This window comes from Lucilia sericata, unplaced genomic scaffold, assembly GCF_015586225.1.
Source record: "Lucilia sericata isolate MDLA Ls3-8-SP2 unplaced genomic scaffold, ASM1558622v1 Contig002344F_arrow, whole genome shotgun sequence".
Classification (NCBI taxonomy): Eukaryota; Metazoa; Arthropoda; class Insecta; order Diptera; family Calliphoridae; genus Lucilia; species Lucilia sericata.
In genome coordinates, this window is record NW_023996155.1 from 988 (window position 1) to 27399 (window position 26412).

General features: G+C 30.2%; 1 protein-coding gene across 1 annotated transcript in view; it reads right to left on the minus strand.

Annotated features, from left to right (window-relative positions):
• Positions 1-7173: 7173 nt before the first annotated feature.
• Positions 7174-26412, minus strand: part of LOC119613838 — a 48910-nt gene continuing 29671 nt past the window's right edge. Inside the window, exons 3-5 of the mRNA XM_037969903.1 lie at positions 10134-11010; positions 9767-9950; positions 7174-8758 (exon numbers count right to left, since the gene is read on the minus strand). Coding sequence (XP_037825831.1) covers positions 8264-8758; positions 9767-9950; positions 10134-10855 — 1401 coding nt within the window. The 5' untranslated portion in view covers positions 10856-11010 and the 3' untranslated portion in view covers positions 7174-8263. The remainder of the gene's footprint in view (positions 8759-9766; positions 9951-10133; positions 11011-26412) is intronic.

A 26412-nucleotide genomic window follows, 5' to 3' on the forward strand; every position in this document is an offset into this window, starting at 1 on the left:
TTAATATTTTACTAATTGTTTCGCATTTTGTGGTTTAAAGAATTTTTGGTTAGAATAAAGATTAAAACAAAAAAACGATTATTTAGCATTCTTTCCTAAAGAAAGGAATTCGGTAAAGAAGAATAAATTTGTAAAATAATCTTAATTTAAAAGGGCATGTTCAAGCTTAGTAAAACATATTAAAATGTAAGTTATGTTTAAAAGTAAACAATTAGATTAATAATTGCAATAATAAGTTATTATTAAACTTATTATTAAAATAATTAAAATATGAAAACTATTAAAGAAGGGCTATTGGTTAAGAGGATAGTAAAATGGTATTATAATAGGGTTTAGAAAATATACTTTGTATTGAAAACTTTTGTGGCTATAAATAACATGGCCTTTTTACTTTTTTTACCTTTTCTTACATTTAACTATAATTTGATTACAAATTTATCTCTTTTGTTAAGTTTCTGCTTCTTTGATTTTACATAATGGCCTTAAAGTCCATTTAAATATTTATTTCCTTTACGTTTCTCTGCTGCATGTATTTCAGCATATTGGTGGCAAACACTGGTAAAACCTCATGTTTTGCATAAATTCCAATGTTGCTGATAATAAAAATAAATGCTTGAATATATAAAATGGCAAAAAATAACAAATTGTTAAAAGGAAAATCTATTTTTTTAAATTATGCCAATATTAAATAATGTTAGTAGAACGTGTTCAAAAGACGCCATTAAGTCGCGTGACATCTTTTTTTTCTGCACATTTTCTTTTCTGTTGCAGTTTTCGTAGCTTTATGCAACATTCATTACAACTATGGCGGCGGCAAGAGTACCTACACCACCTTATTAAGGTGCAAGTATTTTTATACTTTTTTAATAAAATACAATTTAAACATGAACTGGAAAAGGAAAAAAAAAAAAACTAACATGAAATAGATAAAAAGTAAAATGAATGTAAGCTTTTGTTAATGGACCTTGAAATGAATGAAAACATAGAAAAAATAAGAATACATTAAAGTGCATTTTCCAGCAGAATACATAAATGAACTAGAAAACTATTGTAAAAGTATTTTTTTTTTTTTTTTTTTGAACAAAAATTATTTTAATGAATTTTTCTTTATGTTTAAATTAGCTTGGGTTAGTGGAATTGCCCCGTACTGACCAGCTATACTAATAACCAGGTTAACATAGTAATTTACAATTAAACAACTTGAAGCTCTATATTCGTCAATTACGAATAACATATAAAGTTTGGCCTGATATTTACAGATATGTCTGTGGATTCAAAAGTTTCTACATTAACATTTAAAAATCATATTTAAATATCACCATAAAGTTGTTATTAAAAAAGTTTAATCACACAAATATCGCATTATTTGTATTTTTTATGATAGTTTTTCTTCATTACAGATATTAATGTTGCGTATATTTACTACATATACAATTTGTATATACATATGTATGTAATAATTGTTATTATTAAGCTGGTGGAGTGTAAAAAGGTATGTCACATGTAGTTATAGTATTAAATAAATATCTGTAGTTTTACGTTTGTTATTATGTACTTTTTATGTTTATTCCCAATTAAAATCAAAAGTATAATAATAACTTCAAATATAAATATTTTACAATAGGGTGGCGTCAATTTAATAGAAAAAAAATTCAAAAAATGAGGTTTAGATATGTTTAAGAACTAGTTACTTGTTTTCTGTATAATTTATGTGGTGTGACTTCGATTTTTACATGTATGTACCTTCATATATAAATGTGTATATGTATTAGGGCTATAACCAAAATAAGGCTCTATCATTACATGGTAGCAGGTTCTTATAGTGAAAACCTTTTTCTCAGGTAATTGTGGTGCAAAAACCTTTTTCGGCAAATATATGAATTTTCTATATAATGATCTACATGTATTGTATACCTATTTAACCATGAATATTCATACATGCACGTGCAAAATACTTCAATATATCATGAAATATATTATTCTGCGTAATTATATTTCAACGCAATTCATACGTGTTTGAATTAATATAATTCTACTTATATAGAAAGTATCCTATAGGAAGCATAATAAATTTAAAAGACAATATGACATTTAGTTAAAGTAGGAGCAATCCTTTCTATTGTCTATCTGTATAACTTACTAACTAACTAACTAACTAACTAACTAACTAACTAACTAACTAACTAACTAACTAACTACTAACTAACTAACTAACTAACTAACTAACTAACTAACTAACTAACTAACTAACTAACTAACTAACTAACTACTAACTAACTAACTAACTAACTAACTAACTAACTAACTAACTAACTAACTAACTAACTAACTACTAACTACTAACTAACTAACTAACTACTAACTAACTAACTAACTAACTACTAACTAACTAACTACTACTAACTAACTAACTACTAACTAACTAACTAACTAACTAACTAACTAACTAACTAACTAACTAACTAACTAACTAACTAACTAACTACTAACTAACTAACTAACTAACTAACTAACTAACTAACTACTAACTAACTAACTAACTAACTAACTACTACTAACTAACTAACTAACTAACTAACTAACTAACTAACTAACTAACTAACTAACTAACTAACTAACTAACTAACTAACTAACTAACTAACTAACTAACTACTAACTAACTAACTAACTAACTAACTAACTAACTAACTAACTAACTAACTACTAACTAACTAACTAACTAACTAACTAACTAACTAACTAACTAACTAACTAACTAACTAACTAACTAACTAACTAACTAACTAACTAACTAACTAACTACTAACTAACTAACTAACTAACTAACTAACTAACTACTAACTAACTAACTAACTAACTACTACTAACTAACTAACTAACTAACTAACTAACTAACTAACTAACTAACTAACTACTAACTAACTAACTAACTAACTAACTAACTACTAACTAACTAACTAACTAACTACTAACTAACTAACTACTAACTAACTAACTAACTAACTAACTAACTACTAACTAACTAACTAACTAACTAACTAACTAACTAACTAACTAACTAACTAACTAACTAACTAACTAACTAACTAACTAACTAACTAACTAACTAACTAACTAACTAACTAACTAACTAACTAACTACTAACTATAACTACTAACTAACTACTAACTAACTAACTAACTAACTACTAACTAACTACAACTAACTAACAACTAACTAACTAACTAACTAACTAACAACTAACTAACTACTACTAACTAACTAACTAACTAACTAACTAACTAACTAACTAACTAACTAACTAACTAACTAAACTAACTACCTAACTAACTAACTAACTAACTACTAACTACTAACTAACTAACTAACTAACTAACTAACTACTAACTAACTAACTAACTAACTACTACTAACTACTAACTAACTACCTACTAAGTAACTAACTACTAACTAATTTACTAACTAACTAACTAACAAACTAACTAACTTAAGTTAAGTATCTTAAATTGCTTTGCAATAGGAGAATTTAATAATATTATTCAGTAGATCACCAAATATTCGACATGACCTGAATTTTCCCATTCCGACTGTCTTATTTTAATTAGATTTATTCAATGCACTCAATGACATGAAAGTGTATGAATGTTTTGTAGATTCCATGAAAATGTCATTGGTTTGTTATTGTCGCTGTTTTGTCATTATGTGTTAGAGTGTGTACAAACTATTCCCTTGTGAAATTGTTTCATCTGCTACTTGTATTTCTTCTATATATTTTACACCTCTACTCTTTATTTCCTTGATTAAGCCGTAAAAACGTGAGTTCTTTACCTTCAGCATTTCCATTTGCCATTATAAATATACAGAAAAAAAAGGAATTATTTTCAAAATTATATTAAGCTTTTTCACAGTAAAAAGCTTCTTTTTTTTATACACATTAATACTCCGTGGTTGCAAGCAATTTGAAGCCGGGAAAAATAGAACTAGAAATAATTCCTTCATTGTTCATAAATATAAGTCACGTTGCCTTATGGAAATCTTGACAATTATTAGAATTTTTTGATTAATTCTGTTTTTCCAGAGAACATGTCATCTATACATTGCTTAGCAATACAAGGAAGGAAATATAACACGTAGAAATGGAAATATATATGTATGTATATGTTTTAATGATGTGCAAAATTACATGATAATTGAAGAGATTTATTTATATATGTATACATAAGACTCTTATACTCTGTATGTTAAGCTGTAATAGTAAATCCCGAAATTAATCAGTACATAAATGTGCAGCTTAGAAAATGTAATAAATATGCAGGTAATTAGGTTTATCTTATGTATTTTTATACTGGATTAATGTATTCGGAGTTAGCAGTTTAGTTCTAGTTCAGTTATAATTCAGTTATAGCTCAGTTCTAGTTAAGTTCTAGTTCATTCTAGTTCAGTTCTAGTTCAGTTCTAGTTCAGTTCTAGTTCAGTTCTAGTTCAGTCTAGTCAGTTCTAGTTCAGTTCTAGTTCAGTTCTAGTTCAGTTCTAGTTCAGTTCTAGTTCATTCTAGTTCAGTTCTAGTTCAGTTCTAGTTCATTCTAGTTCAGTCTATTCAGTTCTAGTTCAGTTCTAGTTCAGATTCTAGTTCATGTTCTAGTTCAGTTCTAGTTCAGTTCTAGTTCAGTTCTAGTTCAGTTCTAGTTCAGTTCTAGTTCAGTTCTAGTTCAGTTCTAGTTCAGTTCTAGTTCAGTTCTAGTTCAGTTCTAGTTCAGTTCTAGTTCAGTTCTAGTTCAGTTCTAGTTCAGTTCTAGTTCAGTTCTAGTTCAGTTCTAGTTCAGTTCTAGTTCAGTTCTAGTTCAGTTCTAGTTCAGTTCTAGTTCAGTACTAGTTCAGTTCTAGTTCAGTTCTAGTTCTCTAGTTCAGTTCTAGTTCAGTTCTAGTTCAGTTCTAGTTCAGTTCTAGTTCAGTTCTAGTTCAGTTCTAGTTCAGTTCTAGTTCAGTTCTAGTTCAGTTTCTAGTTCAGTTCTAGTTCAGTTCTAGTTCAGTTCTAGTTCAGTTCTAGTTCAGTTCTAGTTCAGTTCTAGTTCAGTTCTAGTTCAGTTCTAGTTCAGTTCTAGTTCAGTTCTAGTTCAGTTCTAGTTCAGTTCTAGTTCAGAAACTTCCTCAACAACATTTTAGTATTTCCTATAAATAAATTAATATGTTTAACTGCTGAAACTGCACTTACGCTATTTAACTTCAACATAAAAATAAAAAAACATCAAATAAATAAAATTGCAAACAATAAAATTTTAATTATACTCAATTTAATTATTGATAAAATACACTTGATGCAGTTTACTGTAGTTTTATTATTGTATTTTTTACAAAAAAAAAATATTAACTTAAAAACTTTAACTTAAAATAAACAGGAAAATTTACTAAACATACTGTAAAAAGTACATGTGTGTGTAAGTTGAAATGTTAGTGTTTATGTTTGCATTTATTTTGCCATTTATATCCTTGTAAAACATACTTACACACATATACATAAATACCCTTAAACTTACATTGCTAAAGACAGACAAAAATAAAAAAATTAAAACAAAACACTCACACATAAAAACACTGAGGTATAAAATCACTACTAAAAGAATTAAAAATTAAATAAAAACAAAAACTCCAACAAGGATGAAAAAAAATACTTAAACTGTGAGACCCAGAGAGCGAGAGTAAGAGTAAAAGAAACAACAATAGTTGTTAGAGCAGAGAAGCAAAAACAGGAAATAAAAAAGTTTGCTTGTTTTTGTTGAAAATTAATACATGGGCTAAAAAACAAGGAACCATTACTACAATTACACATACATACATACATATATACACTCATTTACTACAAGATTGGCATAACCCAAAATTCGTGTTTTTTAAACTAAGTGCTCAATTTTTTAATTTAAACATAAAAACTAAAGCATTTTTTCTCGATTTCAATTTTAATTTAGAAGATAAACATATTAATCTTTACTATCTGAATCTAGTTTAATTTTTAAAATCCCTTGATATGTTTAAAAGTTATTTAAAAAATACTTAAAAGTTAAACATTTAAAGTCATTTTTCTCTAAACGACTTTTTTTGGATTATGCCAGTCTTCTAGAAAATGAGCGAGACTTACATTTGTAAAACAGGATGAGAAAATTATAGTTTAAAAATAAAATTACAACAATATAGTTTAGTATGTACTTATAAAATAAATTTCTATTTATAGAAAAAAGAAAAAAAAAACATGCACACAGTCAAATGTTCTTACATTCATACGTTTACCTACGAAAGGATACTAGGCAGAAAGACATACAAACAAACAATTCGTAAAAAATTGTTAAAATATTGTATGTATGAGTTCAACATTGTAAAACAGAAGTATTTAATAAGGTACAGTGGGTTGAAAAGGGGATTTAAATATTTAATAAAAACCAAATTGTTTTAATTAGTTTTCAAATGTTCTTTTTTTTATAAGTGTTCAAGGAATTGTATAAATTTAGTAACAATTTCGTAGACGGAATGATTTTTTGTATTAGTACTGATGTTTGTAATAAGGATCACTTTAGAACTAAAACTGATGTAGAATGGACTAGAACTGAACTAGAACTGAACTAGAACTCTGAACTAGAACTGAACTAGAACTGAACTAGAACTGAACTAGAACTGAACTAGAACTGAACTAGAACTGAACTAGAACTGAACTAGAACTGAACTAGAACTGAACTAGAACTGAACTAGAACTGAACTAGAACTGAACTAGAACTGAACTAGAACTGAACTAGAACTGAACTAGAACTGAACTAGAACTGAACTAGAACTGAACTAGAACTGAACTAGAACTGAACTAGAACTGAACTAGAACTGAACTAGAACTGAACTAGAACTGAACTAGAACTGAACTAGAACTAGAACTGAACTAGAACTAGAACTGAACTAGAACTAGAACTAGAACTGAACTAGAACTAGAACTGACTAGAACTGAACTAGAACTGAACTAGAACTGAACTAGAACTGAACTAGAACTGAACTAGAACTGAACTAGAACTGAACTAGAACTGAACTAGAACTGAACTAGAACTGAACTAGAACTGAACTAGAACTGAACTAGAACTGAACTAGAACTGAACTAGAACTGAACTAGAACTGAACTAGAACTGAACTAGAACTGAAATAGAACTGAACTAGAACTAGAACTGTTTCTAGTTTCTTAAATATGCGTCCAAAGGCTTTATGAAAAGTCTGAAATTGGCTTAAATTCTGTGGAAAGAGCTGTGGAGAATGAAATTTTCTGCAAGTGTATAAATTTTTCAGTATATATCCAACTAAAAACCGCTTGTGAATCCCAAAACCCACTGTACTCCACAAAATGAAACAAAAAAGTACAAAAACTTTTTACTAACGGGCAATATATGGGCAAGATGATCATCTAGATGATGATAAAGTTTTTACTTTTGAATTCTTTTCTCTTTTTCGGATTGTTTACAAGCTTTAAACTACACATATAGACACACAATAATAAAAAGGAACTAAAAATACACGTACATGAATAAATACATACATGTGTACGTATGTATGTATATGAAAAAAAGTAGTTTCAAGTATGTATATTTAAACGGCAAAATATTTATAAGTTTGCAATTGCCAGACAACCAACATACGAGAGCTAAAATGCAAAAGAAAAAGATTAAAGGGAAAACTTGGCCAGAGAAAACATGCATGAACAAGCAGGAACAAGCATCGTTGCATGTTGAGGGTGTTTCAATGGCAACAAATAAGAACAAGATGTTATTTTGTATGAATTCTAGGAACAACATGATTGTATGGTTATGTTGTTGTTATTGCTACTGCAGCTGATGGTTATAGTGATGTTGCACTAACATAAGTTGGTATGTTGCATAAAATTTCTCAATAAACATACATTAGAATGTATATGTATGTATACAAATAAGAATGTGTTAGTGTATGCATAGTTATGGGTATGTGTTTGTTGGTAAGTTTATTTATTTGAAGATTTGTGGTCATAGGATACTTTGTGCTGGCAAAAATCAAACATACACACAGATACAACGCACATCACACATGCTGATGCTCTCACACACACACATACACAAATAGACCCTGCAACAATCCTTACATTGTATACATATTTAAATGGAATTCACAAACCCTCTAACCATTTTTCATTCATAAACTCACACACTTATAAATACTTTTATGGTGATCCTGCTTGCCGCTGTTGCTAACATTGTTGTTGCATTTCCCTATTCCTCAATAGTACACAAGGTAGAATGCGGGCGTGATATAATACTGTGGTGGTTGTGATGATTACTGAGATGTTGTTGCTGTTGTTTTTGTTGTTGATGTTTGTTAGTTACCAAACTATTTTTGTTTATAGTCATTCCTCCCGCCGCTGCTGCTGCTGTTGTTGTTGTTAAATTGTTAGATTTATTAGGATTTCTTTGTTGTAGTAGTTGCTGTTGATACTGTTTTCCTTGTCTTGCATACCGTACCTTTTGGTGATTTGTATGATGCACATAAATACCAGCATCACGCAACTTCCGGTACAATGATATATATTTACCAGCTGTTGTTGTCCTAGGAACTATATACTTTTCACAAAATCTAGTTTTGCTCGTAGCTGCTTCACTTAACTTGTCATACGTCAGTGCCTGCAGAAAGGTCAATACGAATGTGTAGCAATTGTGTTTGTCCTCATGATAGTGTGACACTGTCCACTTGTCGGGCTGTTGGCAAATCTATAAAATTGAGAAATAAACAGAGTTTAGAGAAACCAAAAAAAAAAAAGATAGAGAAGAACCGAACGTAACATAGTAAAATGCTGTAAGAAATATAAGATTTTATTATCTAGATATTTGAAGGATTTAGAGGACTTTATGAAAAAACTTAAGTGCTTATATGGATATATGGAAAATGTGGAGTTGGACAAAGTGTATTTTAAAGGAAACTTAATTGAAATGTATTTAAAACATCTACAGTGGTAGTTCGATAAATTTTTCTCTTCACAATCATTCTAATCATTTTTGAAATATTTCAAAGCTTTGAATATTATGACTTCCCAGTTAAACGAATTTTAGTATCTTATTCGTATGAAGTATGCCACGCCCACTATATTTGGTACTTCCCAGTTTTTAAATATTTATATTCACACGTATATAAATAGTCACACAAAATTTAGTGACTCTATCTGTTATAGTCCAAATATATGAATTTTGGTATTCAATGTATATGAACGATGCCACGCCCACTATTAATAGTTGACCCATTTTTTGCCTAACTGTTCATATCGATGTTAAAGTTTACTTTGCAAAATTTGAGTACTATAGTTGTTATAGATAAACAAATTTTAGTATTTTATTAATATGAGAGATACCACGCCCATTTTAGACCGCCTACTTTTTCTTCTGAAAATTTATATTGATACTTAAGTCACTACTACAAAGCTAGAGTGCTTTTATATTTTCCCAGATATTCGAATTTAGTATTTGCTTAATATGGGAGATGCCACGCCCACTAATTCTAGTTTTAGTTTTGTACACCAATTTTACTGGATAAGGCTAATATATTTACCTATAGAAATTTTTAATTAATATCTTAACTTTGTTTCACTTAACTAGCGTTAATACAACAAAAACCTTTTAAACTATAAATCACATTTTTTTCAATTATAGTTATTTCACAAAATTAAAAATATTCGTTAGATTATAAAACATAAAGGAAACACAAAAAAAAATAATGAAATTTACCTCAAATAACACTTGATCCCAATAGTCATACCAAGGTTCAGGAACATCACCCACTAATAAACACTGCCACCATTCTGACATGTTGTCTGTGCGATGACGTCGCAAGCCATGACGATCAAATTCAACCACACAACCGGTGGAAGTTGTTACAGCAATATGCAAATCTGTGGTGTTATTATAATCACTGCAAGAGCAAGAACAAAAAAAAATACATTGAAACAGACACATAAATATACACCGAAAAAAAAGTGAAATAAAATATAACAGAGATAAGGGAAATAGAAAAAAAAATGTAAATTGAAAAAAATATTGTTATAAAAAGCTTTCAAGCGAAAATACTATTTGTGAAAATTTAGATATCACTTACTTGAGAAAATCACCTGTAGTGGGACGTAAAACAATTGCACATGGATATTGATTGGCTCTTACAAATGGATATGGTAAACGGAATGGCAACAGACGACTGGCCATGATATGAGAGGAAAAACTATTTCTATTTAAATCATCTTCATCATCATCATTGCTAGAATCATCAGTATTATTCGTAACGTCATTAACATCATCATGACTTTTGGTTCCAGAGTCTCCAACATCGTTATTGGCATAGTCATGTTTATTAGAATCAATTGCATGACTTTGGTCGGCATTGTAGTTGTTGCTTTTGTTATTTTTCAACTTCAACTTTGTCATGTTCTTATTCTTACGTCGATTGCTACCACTAACACTACCACCATCACCACCAGCAGCAGACGAGGAGGAGGTGTTGCCATCTCCATTGGGATGTGTAGCCAGGGCTGTTTTACATTGTGGACAAATGTGCGGTAATGTAAAACAGAAAACTTTTACATTGCAATGATGAAAGCATAAAATGCCCGGATCTGAGGTAATTGTGGTCGTTGTTGTTTTGATGGTTGTTGTTGCTGTATCTGTATCGGTTGCAATGCCTCTTGATACAGAAGTATTCGTATTCGTATTGCTGCTGGTGGTATTACTACCACTATTCATGTTTCTTGTTGTCATCATAGTTGTGCCTTTTCTTGTTGCTGTTGTTGTTGTTGCTCCTGCTGTCACTGTTGTTGTTGTTAACATGTTGTTGTATATCTCTTTTGTGACCAAACTAAATTGATTCACTTTTACTGGAATTGTATGTCGGTATGAGTGGTTTTTATTCGTATATCCTCTTTTGGTATCTAAACTTTGTTTTTTTTACCTGTTTTATTTTGGTTACTGGCTTGTTTGATAATCTGCAATAAAAACGTAGAATTCTTGTAAGTTAAGTTGACATTAATGTTTGACGATTGTTACATTTTCATTTGTATTTTTTTCATTCTAGTATTTTCTTTTTTTGTTAGTTATTTTCTGTTGTTAAACAAAAACTTGTGGAATTAAGTGAATGTAATGTAAAATGAAATACTACACTACCCCTCTCCTCAACAATTACCAGATAGAATCGAGCACTTTTCGTCCTGTAAACTCTTACATTTATAGCCATTAAGAAAAATCTTTTGTATTCTCAGCAATAGTTTTTATTTGTGGTTTTTACACTGGGATGGTAATGATTAGGGTAACTTTTGCTAAAAACGTCTGAACTAACTATATGATCATTTAGACTTATAAACGTCCCATTATTGAAGTGATTTTAGATCTCCAGAATAACATTTTTTCTTTGCAATAGAATATATAAAAAAAAATAGTCTAGTGCATAGTCAATAGACGAGCCCATAGAATGGTCAATAGACAAGTCCATAGACTAGTCAAAAGACTAGTTCATAGACTAGTAAGTAGACAATTCAATAGAGTAGCAACAGCCTAGTCAATAGACTAGTGAAAAGATAAGTCCATACACTACTCTATAGACTAGTCAATAAACTACTTATAGACTAGTCAATAAACTAGTCAATAGACTAGTCCATAGACCAGTCCATAGACCAATCAATAGACTAGTCAATAAACTAGTCAATAGACTTGTTTATATACTAGTCAATAGACTAGTTCATAGACTAATCAATAGACCAGTTCTTAGACCAGTTCATGCAATAGTTCATATATAATTTAATAACTTAGTCCACAGACTGGCTCAATAGACTAGTCTATAGAGTAGATTTATAGACTAGTCTATAAACTAGCCTATAGACCAGTCAATAGACAAGCCCATAGACTGCTCAGTAGAGTAGTCCATAGATTGGTCAATAGAGTAGTCTATGGACTAGTCAACAGATTAGTCTATAGACTAGTCCATAGATTGGTCAATGGACTAGTCCACAGATTGGTCAATGGATTAGTCCATAGACTGGTCAATGGAATAGTCCATAGACTGGTCAATAGGCTAGTAAATAGAGTAGTCTATAGACTAGTCAATATAGTTGTCTACGGACAAGTCAACATAGCAGTCTACGGACTAGTCGATAGAGTAGTCTATAGACTAGTCAATAGAGTAGTCTATAGACTAGTCAATAGAGTTTATATAGAGTAGTCAATAGAGTTGTCTACAGACTAGTCAATAGAGTAGTCTACAGACTAGTCAATAGTGTAGTCCCCAGACTAGTCAATAGAGTAGTCTATAGACTAGTCAATAGAGTAGTCTATATACTAGTCAATAGGGTAGTCTATATACTAGTCAATAGTCTACAGAATAGTCTATAGAGTAGTCTATAGACTAGTCAATAGAGTAGTCTATAGACCAGTCAATAGAGTAGTCTATAGACTAATCAATAGAGTAGTCTATAGACTAGTCAATAGAGTAGTCTATAGACTAGTCAATAGAGTAGTTTATAGACTAGTCAATAGAGTAGTCTATAGACTAGTCAATAGAGTAGTCTATAGACTAGTCAATAGAGTAGTCTATAGACTAGTCAATAGAGTAGTCTATAGACTAGTCAATAGAGTAGTCTATAGACTAGTCAATAGAGTAGTCTATATACTAGTCAATAGGGTAGTCTATATACTAGTCAATAGGGTAGTCTATATACTAGTCAATAGTCTATAGACTAGTCAATAGAATAGTCTATAGAGTATTCTATAGACTAGTCAATAGAGTAGTCTATAGACTAGTCAATAGAGTAGTCTATAGACTTGTCATAGAGTAGTCTATAGACTGGTCAAAAGAGTAGTATATAGACTAGACAATAGACCAGTCCATAGACTAGCCAATGGACCAGTCCATATACTACCCAATGGACCAGTCCATAGAGTAGGCAATAGACTAGTAACTAGTCTACTAGTCTATGGACTGGTCTATTGGCTAATAGTCTATGGACTGGTCTAGTGGCTAATAGTCTATGGACTGGTCTATTGACTGGTGTAGTGGCTAAGAGTCTATGGACTGGTCTATTGACAAGTCTATGGACTAGTCTATTTAATAGTCAATTGACAAGTCTATGAACCTAGTCCATAGACTAGTCAATAGATTGTCCATAAACTAGTCCATACACTTGACTATAGACTAATCTACAGACTAGGTTGGCATAGTTCGACCAGGATTCGTCCTTTTATGGAAAATTAAATAGATTTGGTATAGAAATAGTCTTAAACCTAGTTATGACATTAAGTATTGAAATAAAATTATTTTTATTTTTACACATTTCAAATAATAATTCCTTATTCATAATGTGCGTGGTATTTTAAACAATTTGGTACCAACATTCAACTAGATTCAACTACTTTAAAGTGGTTTTGTTTTGGTAATATAGTTGGTTGGTTAAGTTGTTGCTATTTTTTGGTTTTGTTTATTTTTGCAACAAGCTCTCTATATTAATAAGAGCAAAAGTATTGTCGCAAACTAAGTAAACTTTCGAAAATAAGAAAATAATATTCTAGCTAAGCTATTATTACATAAACTCATAACAATTTCCATTTCAACATTTACTCCTTACCAATATCGACTATTATCCTTATTGTTACCAGGATTTCTATTACATGTTTAAAACATGTTTATTGGCTACTTCTGGCTTGCTCTTTTTTCTTCCTTTCATTGCCAACATCAAAACATGGATTGCATTTACAGCGACAATACACAACAATGGATTGTACCTGGACGACACACAACAAATGCTGATTAAGGTTGGTTGTTAAATGAGACATTTATATGCAAAGCATTTTTTGTTTTTCTGTTAAAAACAAAAAATGTTTAAAGGATATTGTGAACATTTCTTTATTGTTACTGTTGCTGCTGTTGTTTCCTTTTATGTTTTTTATTCTCGTCTTTTTTTTTCTGCCTTTATTGCGAGATTTTATTACAAGATTTCCAATCGATTTCGTTACAAGAATATGCTGTTCTTGTTAAATTACATTCTACTCAATTTCTGGTTTAGAATTGTAATTTTGCGGATTGTTGTCGTTTAAAGGATTGTGAAAAGAAAGAGGAAAAAAATATATATCATGTAATTACTTTTAAATTGGGTAAAACCAGCACTTCTACTTGCACTTGTTACAATTCACAAATATGATGTTAAAAATATTTTTTGGGATTTAAAATGTTTCACTCATTAAACTTTGAGTTTGACAGGTGAAATGTTTAATTGTCAATAATTTGATTAGGGTATTTATACATACATATATTTTTTATAAAGATCCTAAAGTTTTTAAACAATATTGGTAGCTTTGGGTTCATCAAACAAAAATTTGTAAAGATAATTAAAGATTTATCATATAATTAATGGTGTATGACAGAGATGTATGACAGAACTATAAAGAAAAATTGTATTTCACGATTCACTTGAGGATTTTAGCCCATAATTTTATAGCCATTTAATATCCTTCTTAACCGACAAAGTACTTAGACGACTACACAGAAATACTTCTAAGTGACAAAAATCCAAATTATTTATGTAGGAGTGCGGAGGGTACACTAATTACTAAACTGTCTTCTTATAAGGGCTTATATAAAGGTGTCTTTATATGAGGGCTAGAGTCAAGTATGGACCAGTTATAACAAATTTTGACAGGGACATTAACACAAGTATAAAAATTAGTTGTGTCGCTTTTTGTCGAGATACGATAAAAGTAAACATAATTATATACTCAAAAAATTTATTCCGTAGGTTCTGTTGTATGGGAGCTAGAAGAAATAATGGACTGAACTTAACCATTTTCAATAGGCTTCGGCCCTGGGATTATGGAAGATAGTGTACCAAATTTCATTGAATTATCTTCAAAATTTAGACCTCTAGTTTGATTACAAGGTTTACATGGACGGACAGACGGTCTGACAGATGGACGGACATAGCTAAATCAAAGGAGGATAAACAAAATGATTTTCCATTTTCCATGTTAAAAACGATGTTTGATTATTTGTAAGTCATTACTAGACTCCTTCTAAGACAGTGTGTAGTAATCATTGAGAAGTAAGTTGTTGAGTTAGTACAAGTCATTACCCAGCAATTTGGTGGAACAGTCCCGAACTAACTATTTAACCAACAACTTAGTGTAACCTCTAGCCACCGACTGCCAGGTGACAAGCTGTTTTAACGTGTGGTTGTCCTACGAGGAAGTCAATTGTCACCCCGTAGATTACGAAGAAACAAACCAAAGGCTGGCTTACAAAGAGGACACTAAAGGGACGATAATCTTTACCCCTATTTACAAACAGTACATCAGTGACGAATGACGAATTATAACCAACCAATTGGTTAGACGTTAGTGGCAATCATTGTCTTTCTGGGACAGTTTCGAACACCCATCACCTTTTTGTCGACTATTAGGCTGTGTTTGATACTCCTATAAGGGAAAACTTCTACGTTGCTATATCCGAACTTGGTATTCCCACGGAGATCGTACGGCTTTGCATTATGACTTTGAAGAATACCAACAATTCTGCGAAAATAGGAGCAAACCTTTCAGAATCGTTTCATACTGAATCGTGCGATTCATCAATCTGCTAATGGAGAAAATCTTGCAGCAGACGAAAATTAGGAGCAGTAGGTGGTTCATGTGACAAACTGGAGAGGCAGTTAAATGTCATCAGCCTAAAGGTCAACGAGGACAAAATAAAATACTAATTACGAGCGCTAAAACATCACAACGTCTCGAAAATCGTATACACAGGAGGACTATAAATTTGATGTTGTAAAGAACTTTATATATTTGGAAGTCGCAATTAACAACAATAATGAGATTAGAAATAACACGGAGAATAACACTAGCAACTAAGGAGCAAAGTCCTCGTCCGACGGACACAGGTAACACTTTACAGAACGCTAATTTTACATGTCCTTATGTACGACGTAGAAAAGTCGGATGAGTCCGCGCTGGCAGTTTTCGAAAGAAAAATTCTCCATAAGATCTATGGCCCAATACGTGCCGATGATAACTTCCGAATACGGATGAATCATGAGCTATATGAACTCTATACACATAAATATGTGTAGTAAAACGTATAAAAGTTCAGAAATTGCGCTGGGTTGGGCACGTATGGCGAATGGAGAATCATATTCCAGTCCGTAAATCGTATGGGGAGGAACCAATAGATGGTATGGAACGGAAAAAGGGACGACCCAAATACTGTTGGGACGACCAGATGCAGAAGGATCTCAAAACAAACCAACTGTCGCCAGCACACCCGCGGTTGTAATCTATATAAATGAATGTGTGTTTGTATATTTGAAGTTTATAGACTACTAAACGGCTAAACCGATTTTGTTGAAATTTTCACAGTATATTTCTCAATCTTTGGAAGAGGTTAAAGGCTACTTTCTATTTTGAAATTTCAAGTGGGCGAGGAGCCACACCCATATTAAGAAAATATTAAATCCGTATATTTGAGATAATATAACAGTTAGAGTCCTCGAATTTTGTCGGAGCCACTTTAGTGTCAATATGATTATTTAGCACAAAAAGTAGGCGCACCAGCAGCAGGGGGCGTGGCACCTCCCATATTATTTAAATAAAAAAAATCGTTTATCTTGGAAACTATTACAGTTAGAAACTTGAAATTTTGCACGAAGAATTTTAACATCCATATTAAAATTTTGGGTAATAAATTAGCGGACTACCAATGAGGGGAGCGGTTTATCTGGGAAACTAATAGAACTAGATTCTTCAACTTTATTATTCATCTGAACATTTTGTATAAAACGGGGCGGACTTGGGGACTTCGGGACTTGGCACCTCCAATATGAATTAAATACAAAATTTCGTTTATCTGGGAAACTATTAGATTATTCAAATTTTTCATAGATTACATAAAAATCTTAATTAACGTTCGGAAAAATTGGCGAACTTGCAATAATTTGCGTGGCACCTCCCATATATAACAAATTGCATATCTGGAAAACTATTGGAGTTAAAATCTCCAAAATTGTTAAGTGGGTTTTTTATTTATATTGCTTTTAGGGTAGTAAAGCACACTGGGTATAGATAGTAGCTAAATAAAGTAAAGTAAGTGTTTCAGGCAGATATACGGACATAGCTAAATCAACTCAGCGTTTCACAAGAAACCGGAAAATAATTATTTAATTAATTATATAATTAAGTTATCCAAATTATAGTCACATTTTTTAGATTTTTTTATATAAAAATATTTAACAATTCCAACAGTTTTCTCTTATTAAAAAAAACTAATATTTTGAAAGAACCGTTTCTTTTATTAAATGAAATAACAACCAAAATTAAATTTACTTAAACGAAACTTAAATTTTAATGCATTTGCTGGCTCTAACATTATAAAATTTAAGAGTATTTTTGATAAAACTCTTATTGGAAAAAACTCTCCCTTAAAAATATAGAGTTATATATTGCCAACTATTTATATTACCTTAGCCATGGTTAAAACAATTAATAAATTGTATACAAACACAAAAAAGGATATAGCCGGCTTTATGTACAGCTTTAAGAACAACACAACAAATAAAATGTAAACAAACCGGTAAAATGCAGTTAAACAACCCTTAACTGAGCAGACTCACCACTAAAAGCAAAACAACAGAGAGTGTGATTAAAGGGAGAGCAAGAAAACAGGATAACATGAGAGAAAGAGAAAAAAAGAGAGAGCGTTAAAGGCATGTTAACAGAAACTGTTAAATTTGTGGAAAAAATAAGGTTAATACTAAAAACAACAATATGGACTTGCAGCTAAAATGTTGTCAAGAAGAACAAGAACAAGTTAAAACGATTAAATTATGCTTTAACAGGGGTTGACTAACACAATGTTGCACCCTTGAAGCAATAGTTAATGGCGAGCATTGGTTGCAAACGGTCGTGTTTTTAAAAAGCAAGCGGTTGAAATAGAAACTAAAGCAAAAGACCAAAAAAAAACTTTTGTAGTGAAAAATTTGAAAAAAAAAAATAAAGAAAATATTTAATAAAAATATTAAAAAAATATAAAATAAAAATAACAAATAAAATAAAACTAATTAAAAAAAAAATACTTTAGAAAACTGTTAAAAAAGTTTTAAATTTAAATTGAAAAAAATTTACTAAAAATTTAAAGTGTTAAGTTAAATATTGTATGTTTAAAGAATTATCCTTTAAAAAGGATATTTGAAAAAATTAACAAGAAATTTTAGTGAAAAATTTTATAAAATAATTTAAGGTTTTAATAAAAATTTATTTTTAACATTAAAAATCCTGGCTTTATCCTGTCAATGTAAATGTTTATTGTTATTGTGTTGGGTTGGTTGTTTTTCTTTTTTGTTTGTATTAAATTTGAACAGTGTCGTGTTGTGTTCAGTGAAGTGTTGCTTGTTTTCTTTGTAATTTTAAAAATATATTTTTATATTTATTTTTATACTTTTTTTTATAGAACCAAATCATTGTTGTCTTTTTTTTATATTCCTCTCAGGATTTAAATTATTAAATTTTCAAATATATTAATATTAATGTATACGCCCCCCTTGTACTGCTTCAATGTGTTAGTTTTAAATTTTGTTATATTCTGTTGTTTTCTTTGTTAATTTCTTTTCACAACAAGTTTTCGTTTATAAATTTGTTTTGTTATGTCAGCCTAGTTACTCCGGGTGATGATAAAATAAAAGTTCATTTCGTGTTGAAAAAAAAAAGAAAAATCGAAAAGAAAACAAAACCTTACAAAACCAATAGTGTTTTTTTCTAGCCCAAAAGTTTATGTATTTTTTTTCTATAATCATTTAATGCTACCCGTTTAATAGTGTTCACATGGCAACCTTATTTACTATAAAAATATACATAAAATAAAGAAATATATATAACAGTGAAGTGAAAAGAAAGAAAAAACTTATTTGTTAAATATATCAATATTGAAAATATATACAAACATACTTTAAGGATATATAACTACATACAATTTAAATCTATATAAAACATATAAATATAACAACTATAAGGATAACAAAAGGATAATGACCTAAAATAATGTTTGGTAAGTAAAACTATTTTCTATTTTCAGAATGAAAAAAACAGCTCTCACTGGCTTAATACTAACATATACATATGTAAATTTTTACTTATATACATATGCATGTATATTTTTTATTCTACCCAAAAACTGTTTAAAAAATGTTAGCAATATTTTTAGAAAGCTAGACTCATTTTTGCAAAAAAAAAAAAAAAAAACAAGTAAGAAATTATAGTCGGGTGAGGCCGACCTATAATACCCTACACCTGTTTTAAAATTAAAATATGATTTAGTTTTCATAATAAAGTATTTAAGTTGAATTGTATCTTGCCTCAGATATACTTAAGCCATTTATTGTTGAATAAAACTGTGGATTTAAGTCAAATTTTGAAGGGGCCTTTGTATAGGGGCTATGGTCAAATGAGATCCTATAATTATAAAATTCATGGGAGTCATCAAGGTTAGTATACTTGGTTTTTGTCGAGATACAAGTATATTAAACATAATTATGAACTTTAAAAGACCTATTCGTCGGGTTCAGTTGTATGGAGGCTAGGTGAAATAATGGACCGATGTTAATCATTTTCAATAGACTTCGTCTCCGGTACCATAGAAGATCATGAATTTCATTGAATTATCTTCAAAATTGCGACTTGTAGTTTGATTACAAGGTTTACATGGACAGACGGACAGACGGACGGACAGACGGACAGACAGACAGACAGACAGACAGACAGACAGACAGACAGACAGACAGACAGACAGACAGACAGACAGACAGACAGACAGACAGACAGACGGACGGACGGACGTAGCTGAATCGACTCAGAAAATGATGCTAAGCCGATTGGTATACTTTAAGGTGGGTATAGGACCAATATTATTGTGCGTTACAAACATCAGCACAAACCCAATATACCCTCCCCACAAAACTGGTGTAGGGTATAAAAAAAAACAAAGCAACATTAAAAGGATTTCATGCTATATTGGATTTAAATATAAACAAATTGTTTGGGTTTTACTATCATCATATTGATTTTATTACACCATTTATTTTCTATTATCAAAACTTCTATAGAAACTTCTAATAGAAAATACAACAACAAGAAAGTGATTTGTTTTTGTGCTACAGTGAATTTTTATTGAGAGAAATAATATCGAACATCCGGTATTAATAGGGATTTGTGTGAATTATTTATTTAAATATTATTGAAATAAATATTTAACAAAAAAAAACTTAAATAATATTATTTAAAGCCACATTAAATTAAATACATAACTTTATTACACATAAATTAGGATTTTTTTCTATATTGGGTTTGTGCTGATGTCTGTACCGCACAATATTATTAGTCCTATACCCACCTTTTCTGAGTCGATTTAGCTATGTCCGTCCTTCCGTCTGTCCGTCCGTCCATGTAAACCATGTAATCAAACTACAGGTCGCAATTTTGGAGATAATTCAATGAAATTTGGTACTTATTCTTCTTTAGTACATTCTTCCATTATTTCACCTAGCCCCCATACAACTGAAACCGCCGAATAGGCTTTTTAAGTTCATAAATATGTTTAATATACTCCTATCTCGACAAAAAGCTATAAAACCAAATTCTATACTAGCCTTAATGACCCTCTTGAATTATTATAGGGCCTCATTTAACCCTAGCCCCTATAAAAAGCCGCCTTCAAAATTTGACTTAAATGTCCACAATTTTATTTAATAATAAATGGTTTAAGTATATCTGAGACAAGGTACAATTCAACTTAAATGCTTTATTATGAAAACTAAATCACATTTTATTTTTGTATTAGATGTACGGTATTATATGGTCGGCCTCGCCCGACTATAATTTGTTATTTGTTTTTTTTATTTGATTTAAAATAGAGAAAACAAAATCCTTTCAGATTTATTAAAACTAGTGCTGTGAAAGTGCATAAGCAATAGGGTAAATTGCTGATATTCCTGCCGAAAAATAAAATTTATTTAATTCTAGAATAATATTTCTCAAAATCAGTATTTGTTCAGCTTGATTAAAATGTCATTGTTTTGTTTTTATGATTTTTTGCAAAAAAAATATATATATATGGTTCAGATTTTATATCCTACATCACTATAGTAGGGAGGGTATTATTCGTTTGTGCTGATATTTGTAACACAAAAAAATGACCACCTTACAGTATACCTATGGGCTCAATATCACTTTCTGAGTAGATTTAGCTATGTCCGTCTTTCCGCCTGTCCATCTGTGTGTCCATGAAAACCTTGTGCGCTCTCTACAGGTCGCATTTTTCAAGATAATATGATGAAATTTGGAACATACTCTTCTTTTAGCCCAAAGACGAAGTCCATTGAAAACGGTTGAAATCGGTCAATTATTTCGTATAGCCCCCATACAACCGTACTGCCGGAATAGGTTCTTGTATCACTTCAAAAATCGGCAAAACTTAGTTTTATATAAGTCTTAATGATATTGCTGATTTTCATAATGATAGGGCCTCATTTGACCTAATCCCCCATACAAAGTCCCCTTCAGATAATGACTTCATGGTCAAAATTCACTTATCACGATGATATTCTTCATAAATAACTGATGTAGCTGTGAATCCCTCTTCAAAAAAATTTATAAGGATAAGACCATATTAACCGCCTGCCTCCATATAATTTAATTATTAAAAATATATTTCTCAATAATATTAAAAAATAAATTACGAAATAGGCAATACTAGGGCTACAAATCTGTGAAAAAATCTCATACATTTGAGGCTCCTTTAATAACGTCATGTTACACATTCTTGCCGGGGAAACCGAAATATACAAATTTAAGTTTTTTTATGGTGCGTCGTGTGGACTCACGGACAAGATATTTGACACGTTTCAGAACAATTTAAGAATTTTGGCATCAATTTGTTTTGCATTTTTTTGCATATTTTTATTCATATATTATTGTATGATTCGATTTTAATAGCAAATTTTAGGCGAATTTGAACTTTTTATACCCTCCATCAAAAAAGATGTGGGGTATATTGTTGTTGTTATTCCGTTTGTAACACATTGAAATATTCGTCTAGGACCTATAAAAGTATATATATATTCTGGGTCCTTATTAGATTCTAAGACGATCTAGCCATGTCCGTCCGTCTGTCCGTCTTTCTGTCCGTCTGTCTGTTGAAAACACGATAGAGTCCAAATAGAAATAGCTAGCGGGCTGCTTAGATACTTTTAGTTGATGCAGTTTGTTTGGTATTAAAAATGGGCAATATCGGTCCACGATTTCGCCTAGCCCCCATATAAGGCCCCCATCAGAAATTCGTCAAAAATATGTTTTATGGGAACCCAAATCTTTGTGTAAAATTTTATAGGGATAGGCCCATAATTGACCCTACCCCCCATATAACGTCCCCTTCAGAAAATGACTTTAATGCTCCAACCTTAAGAAGCATATATAGCAATGAAATTTGACATAAAAAAGTTTTATAGGAACTGAAATCATTTTCTTAAATTTTATGAGGATGGGTCCATACATGACCCTACCCCCCATATAAGGTAACCCTCAGAAAATGACTTTAACGCTCACTACTGGCTTCAAAATAAGAGTATAGCGCTGAAATTCGAGCACAAATCAAATTGACCCTACTCCCCATATATAGCCCCCTTCAGAAAATGACTTTAACGCACATTACTGGCTTAAAAATGCGAATATAGCTATGAAATTCGATATATAAAAGTAAGTTTCTGACAAGCCAAAATCTCTCTACCGAATTTTATAATTGACCCTACGCCCATATATGTTCATGGTTTAAAAGTTGGATAAAAATATTTTGTTTTTAAAATGTAATATTTTGTTAATCCGAAAGGGATGTGTCATAATTGACTTAAGCCCTACGTATACCTATTAAATTATGTACTAATTCTGTAATATTTACTGAAACAAAATATTTGCTATTTCACTGGGGCAAAAAGTACCAAAAAGGGGAAAACGCGAAATTTTATTTATTCAATTTGAGCCAATTTTTATAAAATTTGAAAAAATAGTTAATTTACTTACACAAAATAAACTATTTTGTACATTATTTTGGAATTCGGGTACTAAGGTCTATATAGGACCATGGTTTTGAATGAATAATAATCTGTAAGTTTGGACTCTTTGGTACTTTTCCATTCTTCAAATGAGACCTTTTGGATTCTCTATAATGGGGAACCGGAACACATGATACAGTGTCCTTATGGGAATATATTGAGAGAGATTTTTTTTTGGTGTTTTTTAAAAATAGACACCCCTTACTGAATGCGAATTTATTCACGTGATAAATTTCAATAATATTGAACATAAAGAACAGAACAGAAAAATATAAAAATATGAAAAATTTCCAAATTTTGATAGTTTTTCAATGTCATCTAAATTATTTCTTTCTTCATGTCATCGTTTTTTTGTCTCCTACAACCTTCTAATACTACTAACTAATTCAACATTTTAATGTTAATTATGAGTAGAAAAATAAGAAAAACTTAAAGAAAAATTACTAAATTTATTATTTTATTTTCTAGTTGTATTTGTCAAGTTTTCTTTCGTCTTCCTTGTTCCATTTATACATATGTATGTATATGTATGCAGACAAATGACTCCTTTGGAGGTTCTTTTGTCGCATAATACTAATACAATTATTACTTTACTTTGCTACTTTGTAGTATGTTAAGGAGTTTACGTGTTTTTCCATCATTTGTAACAGTGAGAGATGAAACTTAATTATGTTAAAATCTCTTATTACATCTGAAGTCAGTGTTTTACTGTTTTGGACAATTTCATCTTGTAGGAGGAGTCTGGACATATCCGGGATTTTTCTATAACCGTCTAGTATACAATAAAGACGTGTGCCTTAGGTAAATTTACCTCTAACTAAGAGGCGTTTGGCCGTGATTACCAGGCTTGGGGGTAATGATTATATTCTTCAATTATAATTACTTTAAATGTAATTTTAATTTAAAATTTACGAATTACAATTACAAGTAATATTAATCTTTTCCAATTACAATTACTTGTAATTGAAGTTTTACCAATTACAATTACTTATAATTGAAGTTTTGCCAATTACAATTACTTGTAATTGTGAATTTTTCCATTATAGGCTATACCAATTACAATTACTTGTAATTGATATTACGCCAATTACAATTACTAGTAATTGTGCATTTTTCCATTATAATTACATGTAATTTGTAATTAGTAATATCTAAATTACAATTACAAGTAATTGGTAAATTTCAATTACACATAACAAGTAATTGTAGTTGGTTATTGTTCATTTACACATTACAAGTAAATGTAATGGGCAAAATTTCAATTGCAATTAATTGTAATTGGTAATTGTTGAATTCCACATTACAAGTAATTGTAATTGACCATGTAATGAATTACTTTATGTAATCATTACACCTCAAGTCCGGTGAATACTGCGTTAACGCGCTTATTGGGAAATATCCTGCAATTTTTCCAGAGCTTTTAATTTACATAGTTCTCATGGCCTCATGGTAGTGGTAGATCCTTACAATGTGTCATAGTTGGTCTAAGATAGTGGGATCGTGCCTATGTTTCTACTACATAATACCCAGTTAGCATTTGCCTTTTTAATTTCCGATCAATGATTATAGCAAGAAATAGTAGTAGGAATTTTCTTTCTTTCTGGACTCCTGATTAAACCTAACATAAAGCCAAGTTCAGAGCCCTTAATATATGAAATATTTTAGAAATTTTATGCAAAAATATTTTCTTAAAAAGGAGTTTACATTTGCTATTCACTTTAAAGAAAAACAACAAGAAAAAACATTCATTACAAAGTTAAAAGTATTCATATGCATACAAAATAACATACTTACATATAAAGTTTACATACATATACATACATATGTACTTTGCACTCCTACTCAAATGTACACACATACATAAATAACTGCACAATCATACAGATACATACATATAAACTTGCTATTTACTTAAGTAGTACAAATATTCATATTTACATATGTGTACCCTTACACATATGCAAACATTTACAATTATGTACATACATATATGTATTTGTAAATAAGTATGTATGTATGTATAAGAGTGAGAGTCTGTGTATGTCAGTGTAACTGTATGCATATGTCAAATATAAAATAAGCTTGTATGCAATTGTATTTAAAGTATAAACTAACTGTATGTGGTAGTTATAGAGAAAAAAAAAACAACAACAACTATAAGAGCAAATATGAACAGGAGGAACAGGATAAAACACTAGAATACAATGTCAAAAAATAAGTAAAATGATAGAATTAAATGAATCCTCTTTGGGTGTAAATGTGTGGGTATGTGTGTGTGAATAGTATTTTTTTTTTATTACAATTCATTTCATTTTACTTGTCTTGGTGTTTTTCTAACAATTTTTTTTTTCATAGAGTTGTAGTAGTAAGTAGTTATTGGTAGTATGAATATTTGTTTTACAACAGAACAGAGACAAGAAAATTTAAAAAAAAAAATATATGACACATTTCCATTTTCATACTATTTTTTTTTTCATATTTTTTATTACTTTTTTCTATCCTTCGGTGTCTTTGTTTTCCCCCGTTTCACTTTATTTGTTTAGCATGAGTAGTTTAATCAAGGAATTAAACTACAAAGTAATGCTGAGTATGTAAAGAGTAGCGGAATGCAAAAAAAAAGGAAGAAAACAAATTGAAATAAAAATGTGTTGAGGATTAAATATTGTTGATAAAGTTTTAAAGGATCTTCATAAATTTGTCAAATGCAAAAGGAAAATAATGTTGGTTGTTGTGGAATTTGTTGGAAAAGAAACTAGTATAAATAAAAAGGAATTAACCTTGTAAATGGATTTTTTTGGTGTGTGTGTGTGTTTATGAAGACCCAAAAAATTGGGTTAAAAAAATTAGTTTAAGAACTTTTTTGTTTATTGTGTTATGAGTAAAAATGCCAGGAAAACTTTTATATAAGTAGCAGGTGGAAAATAAATTGAATTGGGAAATATCAAACTAGGTTTAAAAAATTTTGTATTTTAATGCTAAATTACAGTTTGCCTTAATATTTAAATGAATTTATTATAATGAAAATTCATAAAAAGAAAGTAGGCTTATCGTACAGATGCAATAGAAGTTTGCATAACAAATATCATTGAGTTAGCTTTCAAAATGTAAACCTTTAGAGAGATAGATAGACAGATGGAATAATAATATGCATACGCAGATGAAAGGATGAACGGACTGACAAATAGACGAACAAATTGAGAACAAAAAACCTAGTTTTGAGGTCCAAATTGCATACAGTTATCTTTGAAATTGAGACCGATA